Raw genomic sequence first — 19,031 nt, 5'->3', positions numbered from 1 at the left:
GTACTGGGCTTTCCAGCACTGCCCCCCCTTGACAGACCCCGACTGGAAAAACAGGAAGCGTAAAGACTCTCCTTTAAGTCAAAGTTGCTGGCAGCCAGAGTTAGGGGCCACTTCTGGGTATTTCCCCTGGAAACATAACAGTTCAGAAAACAACTGGTTCTTCTTTGTAAATGCACAGCTGTGATAGAGAACTGAAGATTTTAGAGGACTCAGGCCTTTAGAGGAATTGAGAATGGCAGGCCTTTTTCGACAAAAGGAAACATTAATTCTTCAGCCAAATGAGGGTTAGTTACCTATTTCTTGGAGTTATTCTGTATGTAAAGTCTGTATAAACACCTATCAGTTTATGTCCAGTGAACTCAACTGGACTCTCTTTTTCTTCATCAGCAAATTCCAAAGCATCTGCAAATGCTGCGAGTCTGAAACGTCGATTTCTCATCTTGGTCTTGCTTTTTGTGTACAAGCCATCCATGTCATCTACATACTGCGAGGTGAGGTCTGGCATATATTTACTGTGGTCACAGCGGAACTGAACCACGTGGCTGGGAGACAGCAATCGGATCAGATCAATGAGAAGCAGGAGCCCCTGGTCTGTGGGGAAGAGACATTAGCACAGCTGATACACTCGAGAACAGTGACACACTCAAGAACAGTGACACGCTCCTAAGACAAATGGGTGCATTTGTTCTAAGACAAAGAAACCATCAATAAGTTGGACTTCGGCTGGGTGCCGTGACTCATGTTTGTAATCCCAGCACACCTTGGCAGGCCAAGGTGGGTGGATCACTTGAGGCCAGAAGTTCAAGACCAGCATGGCCAATATGGCAAAACCCTATCTCTACTAAAACTACAAAAATTAGCTGGGCAGAGTAGCACACGCCTGTGGTCCCAGCTACTCCGGAGGCTGAGGTGGGAGGATTGTTTGAGCCCGGGAGGCAGAGGATGCAGTGAGCCAAGATCACGCCATTGCACTCCAGCCTGGACGACAGAGTGAGACCCTGCCTCAATTAAAAACAAAAAACAAAACACTGGGCTTTAATGTGGCTGTCTGAAAGCTAAGAGTACTCACACTGCCTGTCCTTCCCTTGCAGATGTGTGCATGCAGGCTTACCTGAAACCCATCCCATGGTGTTGACGATGAGAGGGGACTCTCTCTTGTAAGCGCTGAACACATATTTTATTATGTCAATATAATTCTCATAGTTGTTTTTACAAGAAGGTTTCCCATAATATACCATCTTCTGTGGTGTCCTCAGGTGAGTGAAAGGTGGTCCTAAGAAGATAAAGATGAGTAATCAGATGAGTAAGGTAAGATGAGTGTTCAATCCTGGCTACTTAAAAGGTGGTGAGGATTTTGTTTCAGCTGCTATCACTGACAAAGAACCTTAGGAAATCTGAGACCATCGTACCTACAGGAATACTCTAATTCCATGTTTTGGAAATCTAAGCTTTCAACTTAACACAAAGACATGCTCACTTTCACATAAACGGCTAATGACAATTATATTCATTCAGCAAACACACAAATCTGCTAACTGCTGGGCTTGTTCCAGTGATTTGGGACATATCTGTAAACAAAACAGACAAACATCCCCACCCTCGCAGGGCTTCTATCCCAATGAAAGGGCAATGAATAGGCATGTGTGTCTTATAGGAATACAGCAATGACTCTGTTCTAGGCCCTTCACATACAGTCTCTAATTTTTTCTTTTTCTTTTTTTTTTTTAGACAGAGTTTCACTCTTATTGCCCAGGCTGGAGTGCAATGGCGTGACCTTGGCTGACTGCAACCTCCACCTACCAGGTTCAAGCGATTCTCCTGCCTCAGCCTCCCGAGCAGCTGGAATTGCAGGCATGTGCCACCACGCCCGGCTAATTTTGTATTTTTAGTAGAGACGGGGTTTCTCCATGTTGGTCAGACTGGTCTTGAACTCCTGACCTCAGGTGATCCACCTACCTCAGCCTCCCAAAGTGCTGGGATTATAGGCGTGAGCCACCGTGCCCAGCCAAGAGCCTCTAATTTTCATAACCCTGTGGCAGGTGGTAGTATCCTCATTTTTACAGATGAGGGAATTGGGAAAGAGATTAACCTGAACAAGGTCGGCCAGTCAGTAAACAGCAAGCTGGCTTAAACCCAGGGGCCTGGCTCCTGTGTTCACACTGCTAATCATGACGTATCTCCTCTGGCCAGGGACAGGGAGCTAAGCAATTCAATGAGGGCAGGGCCAGCACAGTCAGAGGCCAGTGAGCAGGACTGTGTGCGACAGGGTCAGCAGGGAGATGGCCTGGGTCAGTGTGATTGCAGCAAGGCCATCTGTGATACTCAACCATCAGAGTGGCCACTATGATGGGAGCTAGGAATTCAGCCAGCGAGGCTCCCTTCAAGGTTGGGGCCAGTAAGGGCAGGGATATGGGGTGGCCAGTAACAGAGGGAGTGGCCTGCATAGTTGAGAGAAGACTGAGCAAATATGCAAATAAATTGTAAATAATCATAGCCAGGTTTCTTAACATCAGAGAATAACTTACAAATATGAAAGTAAGGAAGGCTAATGAGTGATCCCTGAGATGTTAAGCCAGAATCGGATGAGTCAGAAACTCATGGCTTGCTTGCTTTCTTTTTTTTTCCTTTTATTTTTTTGAGATGGAGTCTCACTGTGTCACCCAGGCTAGAGTGCAGTGGCGCAATCTCAGCTCACTGCAACCTCCACCTCCCGAGTTCAAGTGATTCTCCTGTCTCAGCCTCCCAAGTAGCTGGGATTACAGGCACTCGCCACCACACCTGGCTAATTTTTGGATTTTTTAGTAGAGATGAGGTTTTGCTATGTTGGCCGAGTTGGTCTCAAACTCCTGACCTCAAGTGATCCACCTGCCTCAGCCTTCCACAGGCTGGGATTACAGGCATGAAGAACCGTGCTGGCCTCATGGTTTTAATGAAACAGATAGAAAAGGTATCTATACAAGTATAGATCTATATGCATATATACACATACACATATGTATGTGTGGATTTAAATATGTAATAGATGCTAGCTTTGTGCACTGAGATCTAGAAACAATGACATACCAGAGGCAACACGCGCACACAGTACTGAAACTCTGGTTTCAATCTCTCCCTATGAAAAGGAGCCAGGGCTCTCTGGAAAAATAGCTCATTCCAAGGCTATGGAAGAGAAAGTGAAAGATGACCCCAGAACTTCCTGTTTTGCCAGAAAGTTAAGACAGTGCTCAAAAAAGGATGGAGCCATGGAGTAGCTAGGGTCAGTACAGCTGGAGGGCCCAGGCCAAGGGTGCAGTCAGGACCTAGGACGTAAGAGGAGCTCAGCAGACAGACGGTCCTAGGAGGTGGCCAGCAGGACAGAGCAGCTGCTTATACATAGGGATATTGTACACATAAATTAACGTATTCAGAATAATGAGCCAAGTTTTTTTGTTTTTGTTTTTGTTTTTTTTTAAAGACAGACAGGGTCAGCTGGACATGGTGGCTTACACCTATAATTCTAGCACTTTGGGAGACCAAGGCAGGTGGATCACCTGAGGTCAGGAGTTCGAAACCAGCCTGGCCAACATGGTGAAACCCCGCCTCTACTAAAAATACAAAAAATTATCCAGGCGTGGTGGTGCACGCCTGTAATCCCAGCTACTTGGGAGGCTGAGGCAGGAGAATCGCTTGAACCTAGGAGGCACGGGTTGCAGTGAGCCGAGATCGTGCTACTGCACTCCAGCCTGGGCAGCAAGAGCAAAAAAAAAAAAAAAAAAAAAACAAAAGTTGGAGGTATCACATTCTCTGACTTCAAAAGCAGTTATAATTAAAAGAGCATGGTCCAGCCCAGGCTACAAAGTGAGACACTGCCTCTAAAAATAATTGTTTAAAAATTAGCCAGGTGTGGGCCAGGTGCAGTGGCTCATGCCTGTAATCCCAGCACTTCAGGAGGCTAAGGCGGGTGGATCACAAGGTCAGGAGATCGAGACCATCCTGGCTAACACGGTGAAACCCCGTCTCTACTAAAAATGCAAAAAATTAGCCAGGCATTTTAAAGTAAAACAGCATGGCAGGATCAGGCGTGGAGGCTCTGCAATCTCAGTGCTTTCGGAAGCTGAGGCAGATCACCTGTTTCCAGGAATTTGAGGCTGCAGTGAGCTATGATTGTGCTAACGCACTCCAGCCTGGGTGACAGTGAGACCCTGTCTCTCTCAGAAACCAAGCACGGTAATGGCATAAAAAGAGACATATTACTCAATGGAACAGCATAGAAAGTCTGGAAATAAACACTGCATTTACAGCCAATTTATTTCTGACAAAGATGCTAATAACAAAACAAGGGGGAAGGATAGTCTTCAATAAATAAGACCAGGAAATCTGGTTATTCACAGGGAAAAGAAGGATACTACTAGATATCTTTATCAAGTATCATATACAAAAATCAACTCAAAATGGAATAAAGACTTAAGTATTAAGACCTGAAACTGGCCAGGCGTGGTGGCTCACGCCTGTAATCCCAGCACTTTGGGAGGCCGAGGCGGGCGGATCACAAGGTCAGGAGATCAAGACAATCCTGGCTAACACGATGAAACCCTGTTTCTATAAAAATACAAAAAATTAGCCAGGCGTGGTGGCGGGCACCTGTGGTCCCACCTACTCGGGAGTCGAGGCAGGAGAATGGTGTGAACCCGGGAGGCGGAGCTTACAGTGAGCTAAGATAGCGCCACTGCACTCCAGCCTGGGCGACAAGCGAGACTCCGTCTCAAAAAAAAGAAAAAAAGACCTGAAACTGTAAACCTACTAGAGGAAACGCTTCATGACACTGGTCTAGGTAACAATTTTCTAAATATGACCCTGAAAACAAAGGTAACAATAGACAATGAGATGGCATCAAACTAAAAAGCTTCTGCATAACAAAGGAAACAATTTACAAAGAGACAACCCTCAGAATGGGAGAAAACATTTGTAAAGCATACATCTGATAAGGGGTTAATATCCAAAATATGTAAGGAACACAAGAAACTCAACAGCAAGAAAGCAAATAACCCAACTGAAAAATGGGGAAGGGACTTGTACTGACTTCAAAACTTACCGAAAAGCTATAGTAATTAAAACAGTATGATACTGGGTCAAGGACAGACATGTAGACCAATGAAACAGAAATGGAATCAGGAAATAAGCCCATACATATAAGATCAAACCATCTTCAAGATAGTCTTTTCAACAAATGGTGGTGGAAAATGTCAATATCTATATTCAAAAGAAAGACGCTGGACCAATTCCTTACAGCATATGAAAATGTTAATTCAAAATGGATCAGAAACCTAAACTTAAGAGCAAAAACGGAACAAACATATTCAGGCTGAAAAATTTAAAAATAAAAAAAATTTAAAAAGAGTTAAAAACCATAAAGCTCTTACAAGAAAACATGAGAGAAAATCATGATGACATTAGATTTAGTAATGATTTCAAGGATATAACACTAAAAGCATAGGCAACAAGTGAAAAAATAGATACACTGAACTTCATCAAAATTAAGAACTGTGCATTGGCCAGGCGCAGTGGCTCACGCCTGTAATCCCAGCACTTTGGGAGGCCGAGGCGGGTGGATCACGCAGTCAGGAGATCAGGACCATCCTGGCTAATACGGTGAAACCCCATCTCTACTAAAAATACAAAAAATTAGCTGGACGTGGTGGCGGGCGCCTGTAGTCCCAGCTACCCGGGAGGCTGATGCAGGAGAATGGCATGAACCCTCGAGGCAGAGCTTGTAGTAAGCCAAGAGCACGCCACTGCACTCCAGCCTGGGCGACAGAGCAAAGAGCAAGACTCCGTCTCAAACAAAAACAAAAACAAAAAACAAACCACGCAAGCAATATTCAAGGACTGGAATAGACATTTCTCCAAAGAAGATATACAAATGGCCAATAAGCACATGCTCAACATCATTAGTCATTTAAGGGAATGTAAATGAAAACCAAAATGAGACATTACTTCACACAAACTCGGACAGCTATAATCAAAATAAGCATTGGTGAGGATACAGAGAAATCAGAACTCTTGTGCATTGCTGCTGGGAATGTAAAATGCAACTACTGTGAAAAACGGTTTGGCAGTTCTCAAAACGTTAAACACAGAACTACTATAAGACCCAGCAATTCCACTCCTTGCTATATACCTGAAAGAACTGAAAGCAGGATCTGGAGGAGATATTTGAATACCCGTGTTCATAGCAGGATTATTCACGAGAGCCAAAATGTGGAAAGAACCCAAGTGTCCATCATAGCTGAATGGATAAACTAAATGTGATATAAACATACAACTGAATAACATCCAGCCATGAAAAGGAATTAATTTTTTTTTTTGAGACAGAATCTCACTCTGTCGCCCAGGCTGGAGTGTAATGGTGCAATTTCAGCTCACTGCAGCCTCCACCTCCCAGGTTCAAGTGATCCTCCTGCTTCAGACTCCCAAGTATCTGGGACTATAGGCATGGACCACCAAGCCCAGCTAATTTTTATAATTTTTTATAATTATAAAAATTTTTATACATTTTTATAATGTTTTATAGAGACTGGGTTTCACCATGCTACCCTGGTCTCAAACTCTCAGGCTCAAGCAATCTGCCCACCTTGGCCTCCCAAAGTGCTGGGATTACAGGTGTGAGCCATGGTACCTGGCCAGCAATTAAATTTTGATACATGCTACAACATGGATGGATTCTGACAATACTATGCTGAGTGAAATAAGCCAGACAAAGGGTAAGTATTCGATGACTCCACTTACATGAGAATAGCCAAATTCATAGGGACAAAAAGTAGAACAGAGGTGAAGTCTCTAGGGGCTAGGAAAGAGGACAAGAGGGATTTATTCTTTTTTTTTTTTTTTGAGACAGAGTCTTGCTCTGTCACCCAGGCTGGAGTGCAGTGGCGCGATCTCGGCTCATTGCAAGCTCCACCTCCTGGGTTCACGCCATTCTCCTGCCTCAGCCTCCCGAGTAGATGGGACTACAGACGCCCGCCACCACACCCGGCTAATTTTTTGTATTTTTAGTAGAGATGGGGTTTCACCGAGTTAACCAGGATGGTTAACTTTGTGATCCACCGGCCTTGTGATCCACCGGCCTTGGCCTCCCAAAGTGCTGGGAGTACAGGTGTGAGCCACCGCGCCCGGCTGAGATTTATTCTTCAAGGAGTACAGTTTTCATTTTGGGATGACAAAAAACCACACCTAATTTTTAAATTTTTTGTAGAAACAGGGTCTCATCCCATTGCAAACACAACAAAAAAGTTGTGGCCAGGCACAGTGGCTCATGCCTATAATCCTAGCACTTAGGAGTCGGAGGTGAGTGGACGACCTGAGGTCAGGAGTTCCAGACCAGACTGGCCAACAAGGTGAAACCCTGTCTTTACTAAAAATATAAAAATTAGCTGGGCATGGTGGCGTGCACCTGTAGTCACAGTTACTCAGGAGGCTGAGGCAGGAAAACAGTTCCAACTCAGGGGGCGGAGGTTACAGTGAGCACAGATCACACCATGCACTCTAGTCGGCCTGGGTGACAGAGCAAGACTCCATCTCAAAGAGAAAAAAAAAAGAAAGCAATGTGGTACTTACTTCAGCAGCACATACCCTAAAAAACGGAATGATACAGAGAAGACTGGCAATGGGCCCTGCACAAGGATAACATGCAAATTCATGAAATCTTCTATATTATTTTTTTCAAAAAGAGATGGAGAACTGTGGGTTAGGTTCTGAACCAGATAAAGGACATTAGGGGCCGGGCGTGGTGGTTCATGACTGTAATCCCAGCACTTTAGGAGGTCGGCGCCGGCAGATCATAAGGTCAGGAGATCGAGACCATCCTGGCTAACACGGTGAAACCCCGTCTCTACTAAAAAAAATACAAAAAATTAGCCAGGCGTGGTGGCGGGTGCCTGTAGTCCCAACTACTCAGGAGGCTGAGGCAGGAGAATGGCATGAACCCAGGAGGCGGAGCTTGCAGTGAGCCGAGATTGTGCCACAGCACTCCAGCCTGGGCGACAGAGCGAGACTCCGTCTCAAAAAAAAAAAAAAAAGGCCGGGCGCGGTGGATCACGCAGTCAGATTGAGACCATCCTGGCTAACACGGTGAAACCCCATCTCTACTAAAAATACAAAAAATTAGCTGGACGTGGTGGCGGGCGCCTGTAGTCCCAGCCACCCGGGAGGCTGAGGCAGGAGAATGGCATGAACCTGGGAGGCGGAGCTTGCAGTGAGCCAAGATCGGGCCACTGCACTCCAGCCTGGGCAACAAAGTGAGACTCCGTCTCAAAAAAAAAAGGAAATTAGGGAAACATATGTTTCTAATTTACATAAAACAAAATAATTTTTGCCACCACACCCAATTAATTTCATAGAACAAAATGAGTAGCAGATCCATTTCCTAAAATGAGAAAACCCCATAGTTTTTGGAGGTTAGTGGAACAAGTTATGGAAAGACCCTGAGTTTGGTAGATGCGTGCTCACTTTTAATATTTTATATTCTTCTATTTTTGAGTTTTCGTAAGCATCATTACATATGAATTTCATAAAACCAAGACATTCGAGAAATACATAATACATACCCAGAACTGGTTCTGTAATGTTAAGTAAAGAAATGCAACCAGGAGGGGTAAATTCTGTCTGTCCCAGATCACATTCCAAATAGTCAACGCAGGGAAGACTGCAAATTTTTAAAAAGAAAAAAGAAAGAAAATCCTAACTAGCTTTACTCGGTAGAAAGGATAATCAGACAGTAAAGATTTCACGTGACACACAGGCGTAATCCACCCCACACAGCACTTTAAAGTGAAGCCCCAAGATGACAATCGCTGTTTAAAAACGAGTCCAGAGAAATGCAGTGCAGACGTGGTCACAATGTCCATTTATAACATGGGCACAACTTGCTCTTTCAGAGAATTTTTTTTTCCCCAGACGGAGTCTCACTCTGTCGCCCAGGTTGGAGTGCAGTGGCGCAATCTCGGCTCGCTACAACCTCCGTTTCCCAGGCTCGAGCAATTCTCCTGCCTCACCCTCCCAAGCAGCTGGGATTACAGGCATGTGCCACCACGCCCGGCTAATTTTTGTATTTTTAGTAGAGACGGGGTTTCACCATGTTGGCCAGGCTGGTCTTGAATTCCTGACCTCAAGTGATCCACCCGCCTCGGCCTCCTAAAGTGCTGGGATTAAAGGCATGAGCCACCACACCTGGCCATCTTTCACGTAAGATTATTTTCTCTTGAGACAGGGTGCCACTGAGTCACCCAGGCTGGAGTACAGGGATCAGAACTCACAGCAGCCTCGACCTCCTGGGCTCAAGCAATACTCCCTCCTTAGCCTCCCAAGTAGCTGGGACCACAGGCACATGCCACCACGCCCGCCTAATTTCTAAATTTTTTGTAGAGACAGGGTCTCATTACGTTGCCCAGGCTGGTCCCAAACTCCTGTGCTCAAGCAATCCTACCTCAGCTTCCCAAAGTGCTGGGATTACAGGCAGAAGCCACAGTGCCTTTTTTTTTTTTTTTTTTTTTTTTTTTTTGGAGATAGAGTCAAAAAAAAAAGTCAGGAGAGGTCAGGAGATCAAGACTATCCTGGCTAACATGGGGAAACCCCATCGCTACTAAAAATACAAAAAATTAGCCAGGCGTGGTGGTGGGCGCCTGTAGTCCCAGCTATTTGGGAGGCTGAGGCAGGAGAATGGCATGAACCTGGGAGGAGGAGCGTGAAGTGAGTTGAGATGGTGCCACTGCACTCCAGCCTGGGCGACAGAGCGAGACTCCGTCTCAAAAAAAAAAAAAAAAAAAAAGGCCGGGTGCAGTGGCTCACACCTGTAATCCCAGCACTTTCGGAGGCTGAGGCCGGTGGATCACGAGGTCAGGAGATCGAGACCATCCTGGCTAACACGGTGAAATCCAGTCTCTACTAAAAATACAAAAGAAAATTAGGCCAGGCGCGGTGGCTCAAGCCTATAATCCCAGCACTTTGGGAGGCCAAGACGGGCGGATCACGAGGTCAGGAGATCGAGACCATCCTGGCTAACATGGTGAAACCCCGTCTCTACTAAAAATACAAAAAACTAGCCGGGCGAGGTGGCGGGCGCCTGTAGTCCCAGCTACTCGGGAGGCTGAGGCAGGAGAATGGCGTAAACCCGGGAGGCGGAGCTTGCAGTGAGCTGAGATCCGGCCACTGCACTCCAGCCCGGGCTACAGAGCAAGACTCCGTCTCAAAAAAAAAAAAAAAAAAAGAAAAGAAAATTAGCCGGACATGGTGGCAAGCTCCTGTAGTCCCAGCTACTTGGGAGGCTGAGGCAGGAAAATGGCATGAACCTGGGAGGCGGAGCTTGCAGTGAGCTGAGATCGTGCCACCGCACTCCAGCCTGAGCGACAAGAGCGAAACTCTGTCTCAGAAACAAACAAACAAACAAACAAACAAACAACTAGCCAGATGTGGTGGTGCTCTACTATGGTCCCAGATACTTGGTAGGCTAAAGTGGGACGACTGCTTGAACCCAGGACGTCAAGGCTGCAGCAAGCCGTGTTCATTCCACTATACTTTTGGCTGGGCAACATAGTCAGACCTGGTCTCAAAAAAAAAAAAAAAAAAAAAATTAAAAGAAAATTCCGGCTGGGCGCGGTGGCTCACTCCTGTAATCCCAGCACTTTGGGAGTCCGAGATGGGCAGATCACGAGGTCAGAAGATAGAGATCATCCTGGCTAACACAGGGAAACCCTGTCTCTACTAAAAATACAGAAAATTAGCCAGGTGTGGTGGCAGGCGCCTGTAGTCCCAGCTACTCGGGAGGTTGAGGCAGGAGAATGGTGTGAACCCGGGAGGCGGGGCTTGCAGTGAGCCGAGATTGCGCTACTGCACTCCAGCCTGGGCGACAGAGAGAGACTCCATCTCAAAAAAAAAAAAAAAGAAAATTCCCAGGAGTTCAAGACCAGACTGGGCAACACAGCAAGACCTCGTCCCTACAAAAAAAATTAAAATAAGAAAATTAGCCAGGCATGGTGGCCCATGGCTGAGTCCCAGCTGCTTAGGAAGCTGAGGTGGGAGGATTGCGCTTGAGCCTAGGAGTTCAAGACTATGAGGTATGATTGTGCCACTGCACTCCAGCCTGAGCGAGACCCTGTCTGAAAAAAAAAACAAAACAAACCACACGCATATACCAGAACTTATGAATACAGACTCTGAGACCAAGTGTCTCCTCTTGGAAGTTCACCTGCAGGCAAGGTAGTCAGCCCACACTAGAGCATTGTCATACACTGCAAAGCAGAGGGCAGTGAGGACCAGATGCTTCAGCTGGGCAGCTTTAGAACTGTATGTAATCTCTAGCTAGAAGCCAAGAAGCACTCCCTCCAAATCAAAAATCCCACTTAATGCCAAAAACCCAGCAACGTGTCAAAGCCATAAGAAAACACTCTTACCTATTTAACAACTGGTTAATCAGGTATCTATTAAATGTTGACTTTCCAACATCCTGGGATCCACAAACTAGAATGACAGGGCAGCCATCTACTTCTTCTGAAGGGGAAACAAACATTGATCGCTAGAATTAGCCATCTTCCTTGGACTGGAATTATGACTAATAATCATCTGGGGGTTTGGTGGACAGACACTCAGGGTGATCAGTGTGTATTACTCACCACAGGAAACGCTGACTAACTCTTCCAGGGCTGAAAGGGTACTCTCGGTTAACTGAAGGCCTTTCCTTTTTTTCTCTTTTCTGATGCCAACAGACCTCAAGGCTAAATATTCAGGTTTAATCTGGGGAGTTGGACTCTGAAATCAACAATTTAAACTTTAAGGTGAAAAAATGCATAGTTTTTTCTTCAGTACTAAATTAAACAAGCCTCACCCAGTTGTGAGACCAAGAAGATAAATTGTTTCCTCCCTTTGTCTCCTGCCCCAAAATCCAGCCCATCAACAAGTGTTGCCAACTCTATTCCTGAAGTTATCCATGTCTGTTTTCAGTTTCTGCTTTCTCCCGAGCTGCCACTGCCTCCACAGCAGACTCCAGATAAAAAGATAATGCCTGGTAAGACATGACTGCACAGGAAGCATTCAGCAAGGGGCCCTGGCTCTAGACCAGGTGAGTGATGCAGAGTTAAGTCAAGGCAACCTCTGAAAACATAAAGCAAAAACACACAGAACATATGCAAACAGAGTTGAAAGGAGGGAGAACACAGGTCTGTGAAGTCCAGGACTGGAAAAGCAACCCAAGGAAAGGAAGAGCAGACCCTTGCTGAGGCAGGTAAGGCTCAGTTGGAACCAGCTCACCACAGAAGAGGATGAAGGAAGGGACCCTCTCCATGAGCACATCCTCTTGCAATTCATCAACACTGAGAATAAAGACATCATAGGCCGGGCGCGGTGGCTCACGCCTGTAATCCCACCACTTTGGGAGGCCGACACGGGCAGATCACCTGAGGTCAGGAGTTCGAGACCAGCCTCAACATGGAGAAACCCTGTCTCTACTAAAAATACAAAATTAGCCTGACATGGTGGCACATCCCTGTAATCCCAGTTACTCGGGAGGCTGAGGCAGGAGAATTGCTTGAACCTGGGAGGCGGAGGTTGCAGTGAGCTGAGATTGTACCACTGCACTCCAGCCTGGGCAACAAGAGCAAAACTCCGTCTCAAAAAAAAAAAAAAAAAAAAAAGATATCATAAAGAAATGTGAAGCGGGCTGGGTGCAGTGGTGCATGCCTGTAATTCCAGCTACTTGGGAGGCTGAAGCACAAGAACTGTCTGAACTCAGGAGGTGGAGGTTGCAGTGGGTCAAGATTGTGGCACTGCACTCCAGCCTGGGCGATAGAGCGAGACTGTGTCTGTGTCTCAAAAAAAATAAAAAATACGGTGGCTCAAGCCTGTAATCCCAGCACTTTGGGAGGCCGAGACGGGTGGATCACAAGGTCAGGAGATTGAGACCATCCTGGCTAACAGGGTAAAACCCTGTCTCTACTAAAAAATACAAAAAAAACTAGCTGGGCGAGGTGGCGGGCGCCTGTAGTCCCAGCTACTCGGGAGGCTGAGGCAGGAGAATGGCGTGAACCTGGGAGCTTGCAGTGAGCTGAGATCCGGCCACTGCACTCCAGCCTGGGCAACAGAGCAAGACTCCGTCTCAAAATAAATAAATAAATAAATAAATAAAAATAAATAAAATAAAAAATAAAAAAAAAAGAGAAGCAGCCTAGTGTGAGGCTTCATATTGGTAATGCTGGATCCTAGAAAACAATAGAACAAAGCCTTCAACAATTTGAGAAAAAAGTCTTCTGAACCAACCATTCTACACTATGTGTAATTATCAATCACTGAGGGCAAAACAAGAACATCTAATAAAATTAGATAATCAAGTTTACTATCTTCCATATGTGAAAAAACAACTCCAGAATCTACTGACACATCCAGAGGGTGGGATAGGGAGAAAAGTATCCAAGAAAGAGCATAAGAAATATGAAGAGTGGTGGTGAAGTCCCAGAAAAAAACAGATAAAGCTGAAAATAAATGTAAAAAGAATGTCGCTGCCCAATGGCATCTGGAACATTCACTTTCAGTAAGAAAGGCTTGAGAACAGGCAATTCCATCTCCTTCTCTGCAGTCCTGGTCCAGCTACTGGACTCTGCAGTGGACTAACAGGCAACCACAATAGCCCGTTCACTGTCCGGCTCTCATTTCCTCTCTCCTTTCACTTCAAATTCCCCACACCCACCTCGTATCTATCTGCTTCCCACACGGTGATGACCTTGGTTCCATTTCCCAGTGCAGCAGGAAATAATCAGAGGACAACTTCTACTTCCTCTGGCCCTCTCCTAGGGACTTCCTCCAGCCACTATGAACGACCTGGCTATACTCCTAAGGCCACATGATGCCGGAACCGGAACCATCCCTAGTAGCCAACTTACAGACATAGTTCCGGCAGCCTCTCCTCTCTCTGCTGCATGGTTACCTCCCCTCTCCTCTGGATCATTCCCATCTGCCATGTTCCGGCATGTTTTTTTCATCCATCTTAACAAAATTACAAAACTCTCCTGATCATACTTACCCCTCCAACTACTGCTTCATTTCTTTCCTTCCCTTTACAGCTAACTTCTACCAAAGCAAAATACTTTACTACTAAACCCGTGAGTCCCTCTCCGCCCAGGCTCTTGACCCCATTCTAATCAGGCTACTTTCCGGCCTCTACAGCCAGCGCTTTCTCAGGTCTCACCTGACCACCAGCAGCATTTATCACTGCTGTTCAGTTAAGTCTCATTTAAAGACTTCCTGACCTACAGGATATCACACACTGGGTTTTCCACTGAAACCAATGACTATCTGCTGCTCCCTCATCTTTGCCTGGACCTCTTCTTGGAGTGCCCTAGGGCTCAGAGCTAGAACTGTCTTGTTTCTATCTATTCAACTCCATAGGCATTATTATTGCATCTGGTGGCCTGGGTATCCTCTCTGCTGAAGGCTCCCATATTTCCACCTCCAAACTCTTCCCTGAACTCCAGACTCATATATTCAACTGCCCACTTGACATGTCCAGCTGGATATCTACCAGGCATCTCAAGGTTAACATATCGAAACCCACTCCTCCTGCAGTGACCCCATTCCAGTTAATGGCAACTACATGCACCTCAGTGGTTAAGCCAAAAACCTGCTGTGATTCCTTGATTCTTCCTCACCCCTCACATATCCAGTCTGTCTGCCAATACTGCGGATTAGACTCCACCTACTGGCCCATGGGAGACAATTATAGTAATAGAACTTAAGGAAATGAAAAAAAAAAAAGAACTTAAGGAAATGAATAATATGGCCAGCAAAAATTTAGAGATGAGGCTGGACACGGTGGCTCACACCTGTAATCTCAGCACTTTTGGAGGCAGGTGGATTGCTTGGGTCCAAGAGCTCGTGACCAGCCTGGGCAACACAGCAAAATCCTGTCTCTACAAAAACTACAAAAATTAGCCGGGAGTCATGGCGTGTACCTGTAATCCCAGCTACTGAGAGGCTCCGGTGGGAGGATCACCTGAGCCCGGAAAGGTTGAGGCTGCAGTGAGCTGAGATCTTGCCACTGTACTCCAGCCTGGGCAACAGAGACTTTATCTCAAAAATACAAATAAAAGCTCTCTTCTAGGGACGTTGTCTACAGGAAGTGAGAATGGTCCAGCATTTGACACACCATCATAGGCTTTTCTACAATACACCGTCATAGGCTTCCTACGGTACACCGTGCTAGGCTTCCTACAATACACCGTGCTAGGCTTCCTACAATACACCGTGCTAGGCTTCCTACAATACACCGTGCTAGACTTCCTACAATACACCGTGCTAGGCTTCCTACAATACACCGTGCTAGGCTTCCTACAATACACCGTGCTAGGCTTCCTACAATACACCGTCATAGGCTTCCTACAATACACCGTCATAGGCTTCCTACAATACACCGTCATAGGCTTCCTACAATACACCGTGCTAGGCTTCCTACAATACACCGTGCTAGGCTTCCTACAATACACCGTGCTAGGCTTCCTACAATACACCGTGCTAGGCTTCCTACAATACACCGTGCTAGGCTTCCTACAATACACCGTGCTAGGCTTCCTACAATACACCGTCATAGGCTTCCTACAATACACTGTCATAGGCTTCCTACAATACACTGTCATAGGCTTCCTACAATACACCGTCATAGGCTTCCTACAATACAGCCTTGTTTTGTTAGAGCCTCCTGAACCCCTGGTAATAAAACTGTTTGTCTTTGTAACAAGAAGGTTGGGAAAACACCAAAATCTGCATTGGCGTGGGCCCAGGCAGGCTTCGAGGGGTCTATGCCATGAGACCTAAAGTTCTTTTTTTTTGAGACGGATTCTCACTCTGTCTCCCAGGCTGGAGTGCAGTGGTGCAATCTCCGCTCATTGCAACCTCCGTCTCCCAGGTTCCAGCAATTCTCCTGCCTCAGCCTCTGGAGTAGCTGAGATTACAGGCGTGTGCCCCACGTCCAGCTAATTTTTTGTATTTTTAGTAGAGATGGGGTTTCACCATGTTGGCCAGGCTGGTCTTCAACTCCTGACCTGAAGTGATCTGCCCACTTCAGCCTCCCAAAGTGCTGGGATTATAGGCATGAGTCACCGCGCCTGGCCAAGATCTAAAGTTCTTATGAGATTGTCCAAAACAAAAAACATGTCAGCAAAGCCTACGGTGGTTCCATGTGTGCTAAATGTGTTCAAGACAAGACAGAATCAAGTGTGCTTTCCTTCTCGAGGAGGAGAACATCATTGTAAAAGTGTTGAAGGCACAAGCACAGAGTCAGAAAGCTAAATAAAAAATGAATCCTTTTTGAGTAATAAAAATTAAGACTCGTTAAAAATTAGAGGTAAGAGGTAAAAGAAAATATAAGTACATTTAAACTACTCATTCATAGTTTAAATTTTTATTATCTCAAATTAATAAACAGAGATATAAAGACAACCATTAAAAATCCCAAAAAAGGCCAGGCGTGGTGGCTCACACCTATAATTCCAGCACTTTGGGAGGCAGAGGTGGGTGGATCACCTGAGGTCAGGAATTTGAGACCAGACTGGCCAACATGGTGAAACCCTGTCTGTACCAAAAAACACAAAAATTAGCCGGGCATGGTGGCATGCACCTGTGGTCCCAGCTACTCGGGGGGCTGAGGCAGGAAAATCACTTGAACCCAGGAGGCGGAGGTTGCAGTGAGCCGACACTGCACCACTGCACTCCAGCCTGGTGACAGACTGAGACTCCATCTCAAAACAAAAAACAAAAAACAAGAAAACAAAAATTAGTCGGGCATGGTGGCAGGCTGTAATCCCAGCTACTTGAGAGGCTGAGGTAGGAGAATCGCTTGACCCTGGGAAGTGGGGGTTGCAGTGAAGTTGAGGTCACACCGCTACACTCCAGCCTGAGTGACAGAGACTCCATCTCAAAAAAAAACAAAAAACAAAAACAAAAAACAAAACCAAAAAAGCAGGGCTGGAGCATGGTGTTAACAAAAACCCAAAAAGCACATAACCAACTACGATATAAAATGTTGGCTGAGGAATGAAACTGAGGAGGGGAGGATGAACATTTTTCACGATATACCTTTCTTTTTTTTTTTTTTTTTTTTTTTTTTGAGACGGAGTCTCGCTGTGTCACCCAGGCTGGAGTGCAGTGGCGCGATCTCGGCTCACTGTAAGCTCCGCCTCCCGGGTTTACGCCATTCTCCTGCCTCAGCCTCCGAGTAGCTGGGACTCCAGGCGCCCGCCACCACGCCCGGCTAGTTTTTTGTATATTTTAGTAGAGACGGGGTTTCACCATGTTAGCCAGGATGATCTCGATCTCCTGACCTTGTGATCCACCCGCTTCGGCCTCCCAAAGTGCTGGGATTACAGGCTTGAGCCACCGCGCCCGGCCCACGATATACCTTTCTATACTATTTTCTGTATACACGTATTACATTCTGTAGAACCGAGAGCACTATATGGACAAACTGCTCTTCCAAGACAACATCCTACATAGTCATTTGATATCACTGTTTTGGTGCAAGTAATTAGCAAATCTCTGAATAAAAACGGGTTCTACCTCTTGCACAAAAATGTAGGATGAACCTGGATAGCTGGTTATGAAGTTTACAGAGGCAGTTTTCAGATGTTCTAGCAACACAATGGAACACTGAAGAGAAAAATTCTGCATCGACCAACGCCTGTCATCTGTAAAGAGAAAAAGAAACCACCTTAGAAGCACTAACTTCATTACATTCCACACCCTTTAGGACTGCCATCTCCTCGGCTAAACTATAAACTTTAGGAGTAGGAATTATGGTTGAGAGCCTTTTTCAGGGGGCCATACTGCATACTAAGAACACACCTGGGGGGAGAAGTCAATCCAGGTTTGCCACATAATAATTTTGTGGCCTTGAACAATTTTTCTTGTCAGTAAAATGGTGATAACAATAGTACTTTCACTTTCAGGACCCTTGTAAGGGTTTATATACATATAGCAAAGTCCTTGGCACACTGTCTAGACCATAGTAAGCATCTAAAAAAAATTTTTTTTTTGAGACCGAGTCTCGCTCTGTCGCCCAGGCTGCAGGGCAGTGGCCCAATCTCGGCTTACTACAAGCTCCGCCTCCCAGGTTCACACCATTCTCCTGTCTCAGCCTCCCACCACCACACCCAGCTAATTTTTTGCATTTTTATTTTTATTTTTATTTATTTAGAGACGGAGTCTTACTCTGTCACCCAGGCTGGAGTGCAGTGGCACGATCTCCACTCACTGCAAGCCGCCTCCCAGGTTCACGCCATTCTCCTGCCTCAGCCTCCCGAGTAGATGGGGCTACAGGCGCCCGCCACCACGCTTGGCTAATTTTTTTTTGGTATTTTTAGTAGAGACAGGGTTTCACCGTGTTAGCCAGGATGGTCTCAATCTCCTGACCTCGTGATCCGCCCACGTCAGCCTCCCAAAGTGCTGGGATTACAGGCGTGAGCCACTGCGCTCAGCCCAAAAAATTATTAATTAGCATTAGCACAGTAGGCCCTCAGTAAATTACCCAGTTCTTTTCATTACCAAGGTTAAGATGAGATTTGAGCAAATTCCGGGCTTCCCTTTTGAGTTCTTTCTTGCTTTTCTCAGGCAACGAGTAATGAAGTGCATGGATACTCAAGCAAGAGTGGGTATACACAGAGAAGATGTCTCGGGCAGGCTGGCCTTGGCTGATGGTAAAACCAAATACCTGCACCTGGCCATAGAGGCAGGTCACACGGCAGATGCCACTGAAAGTAAAACCCTAGCACGGAAAGAAAACAGAAAGCACAAACATTATACATCCTGTCACTAATGACTGAAACATTCTAAAATCTTTTTTTTTCTTTTTTCTTTTTTTTTTGAGACAGAGTTTCACTCTTGTTGCCCAGGCTGGAGTGCAATGGCGCTATCTCGGCTCACTGCAAACTCTGCCTCCCAGGTTCAAGCGATTCTCCTTCCTCAGCCTCCCGAGTAGCTGGAATTACATGCATGTGCCACTATGCTCGGCTAATTTTGTATTT

At 45.9% G+C, this 19,031-nt stretch overlaps 1 protein-coding gene and 1 non-coding gene across 3 annotated transcripts in view; one reads left to right on the top strand and one right to left on the bottom strand.

Moving 5' to 3' along the window:
- NOL9 (nucleolar protein 9) overlaps positions 1-19,031 on the bottom strand; it is a 36,023-nt gene that overhangs the window by 12,777 nt on the left and 4,215 nt on the right. The window contains exons 2-8 of one of the 2 annotated variants that reach the window (XM_007980737.3): positions 18,553-18,772; positions 17,569-17,696; positions 11,643-11,778; positions 11,424-11,520; positions 8,583-8,680; positions 1,112-1,273; positions 294-591 (exon numbers count right to left, since the gene is read on the bottom strand). In XM_007980737.3, the coding sequence (XP_007978928.3) occupies positions 294-591; positions 1,112-1,273; positions 8,583-8,680; positions 11,424-11,520; positions 11,643-11,778; positions 17,569-17,696; positions 18,553-18,772 (1,139 nt within the window). Of the gene's footprint in view, positions 1-293; positions 592-1,111; positions 1,274-8,582; positions 8,681-11,423; positions 11,527-11,642; positions 11,779-17,568; positions 17,697-18,552; positions 18,773-19,031 lie in introns of those variants that run through there. The other variant, XM_073007887.1, reaches the window with a different exon arrangement.
- On the top strand, positions 7,586-7,694 carry LOC119619547 (U6 spliceosomal RNA). Its single transcript, XR_005236011.1, has one exon. It is a non-coding gene; the product is annotated as a U6 spliceosomal RNA (small nuclear RNA).

This window comes from Chlorocebus sabaeus, chromosome 20 (assembly GCF_047675955.1).
Source record: "Chlorocebus sabaeus isolate Y175 chromosome 20, mChlSab1.0.hap1, whole genome shotgun sequence".
In the NCBI taxonomy this organism is placed as follows: domain Eukaryota; kingdom Metazoa; phylum Chordata; class Mammalia; order Primates; family Cercopithecidae; genus Chlorocebus; species Chlorocebus sabaeus.
Note: the sequence above shows the minus strand (reverse complement) of the source record. Positions and strands in the feature narration are given on the sequence as shown.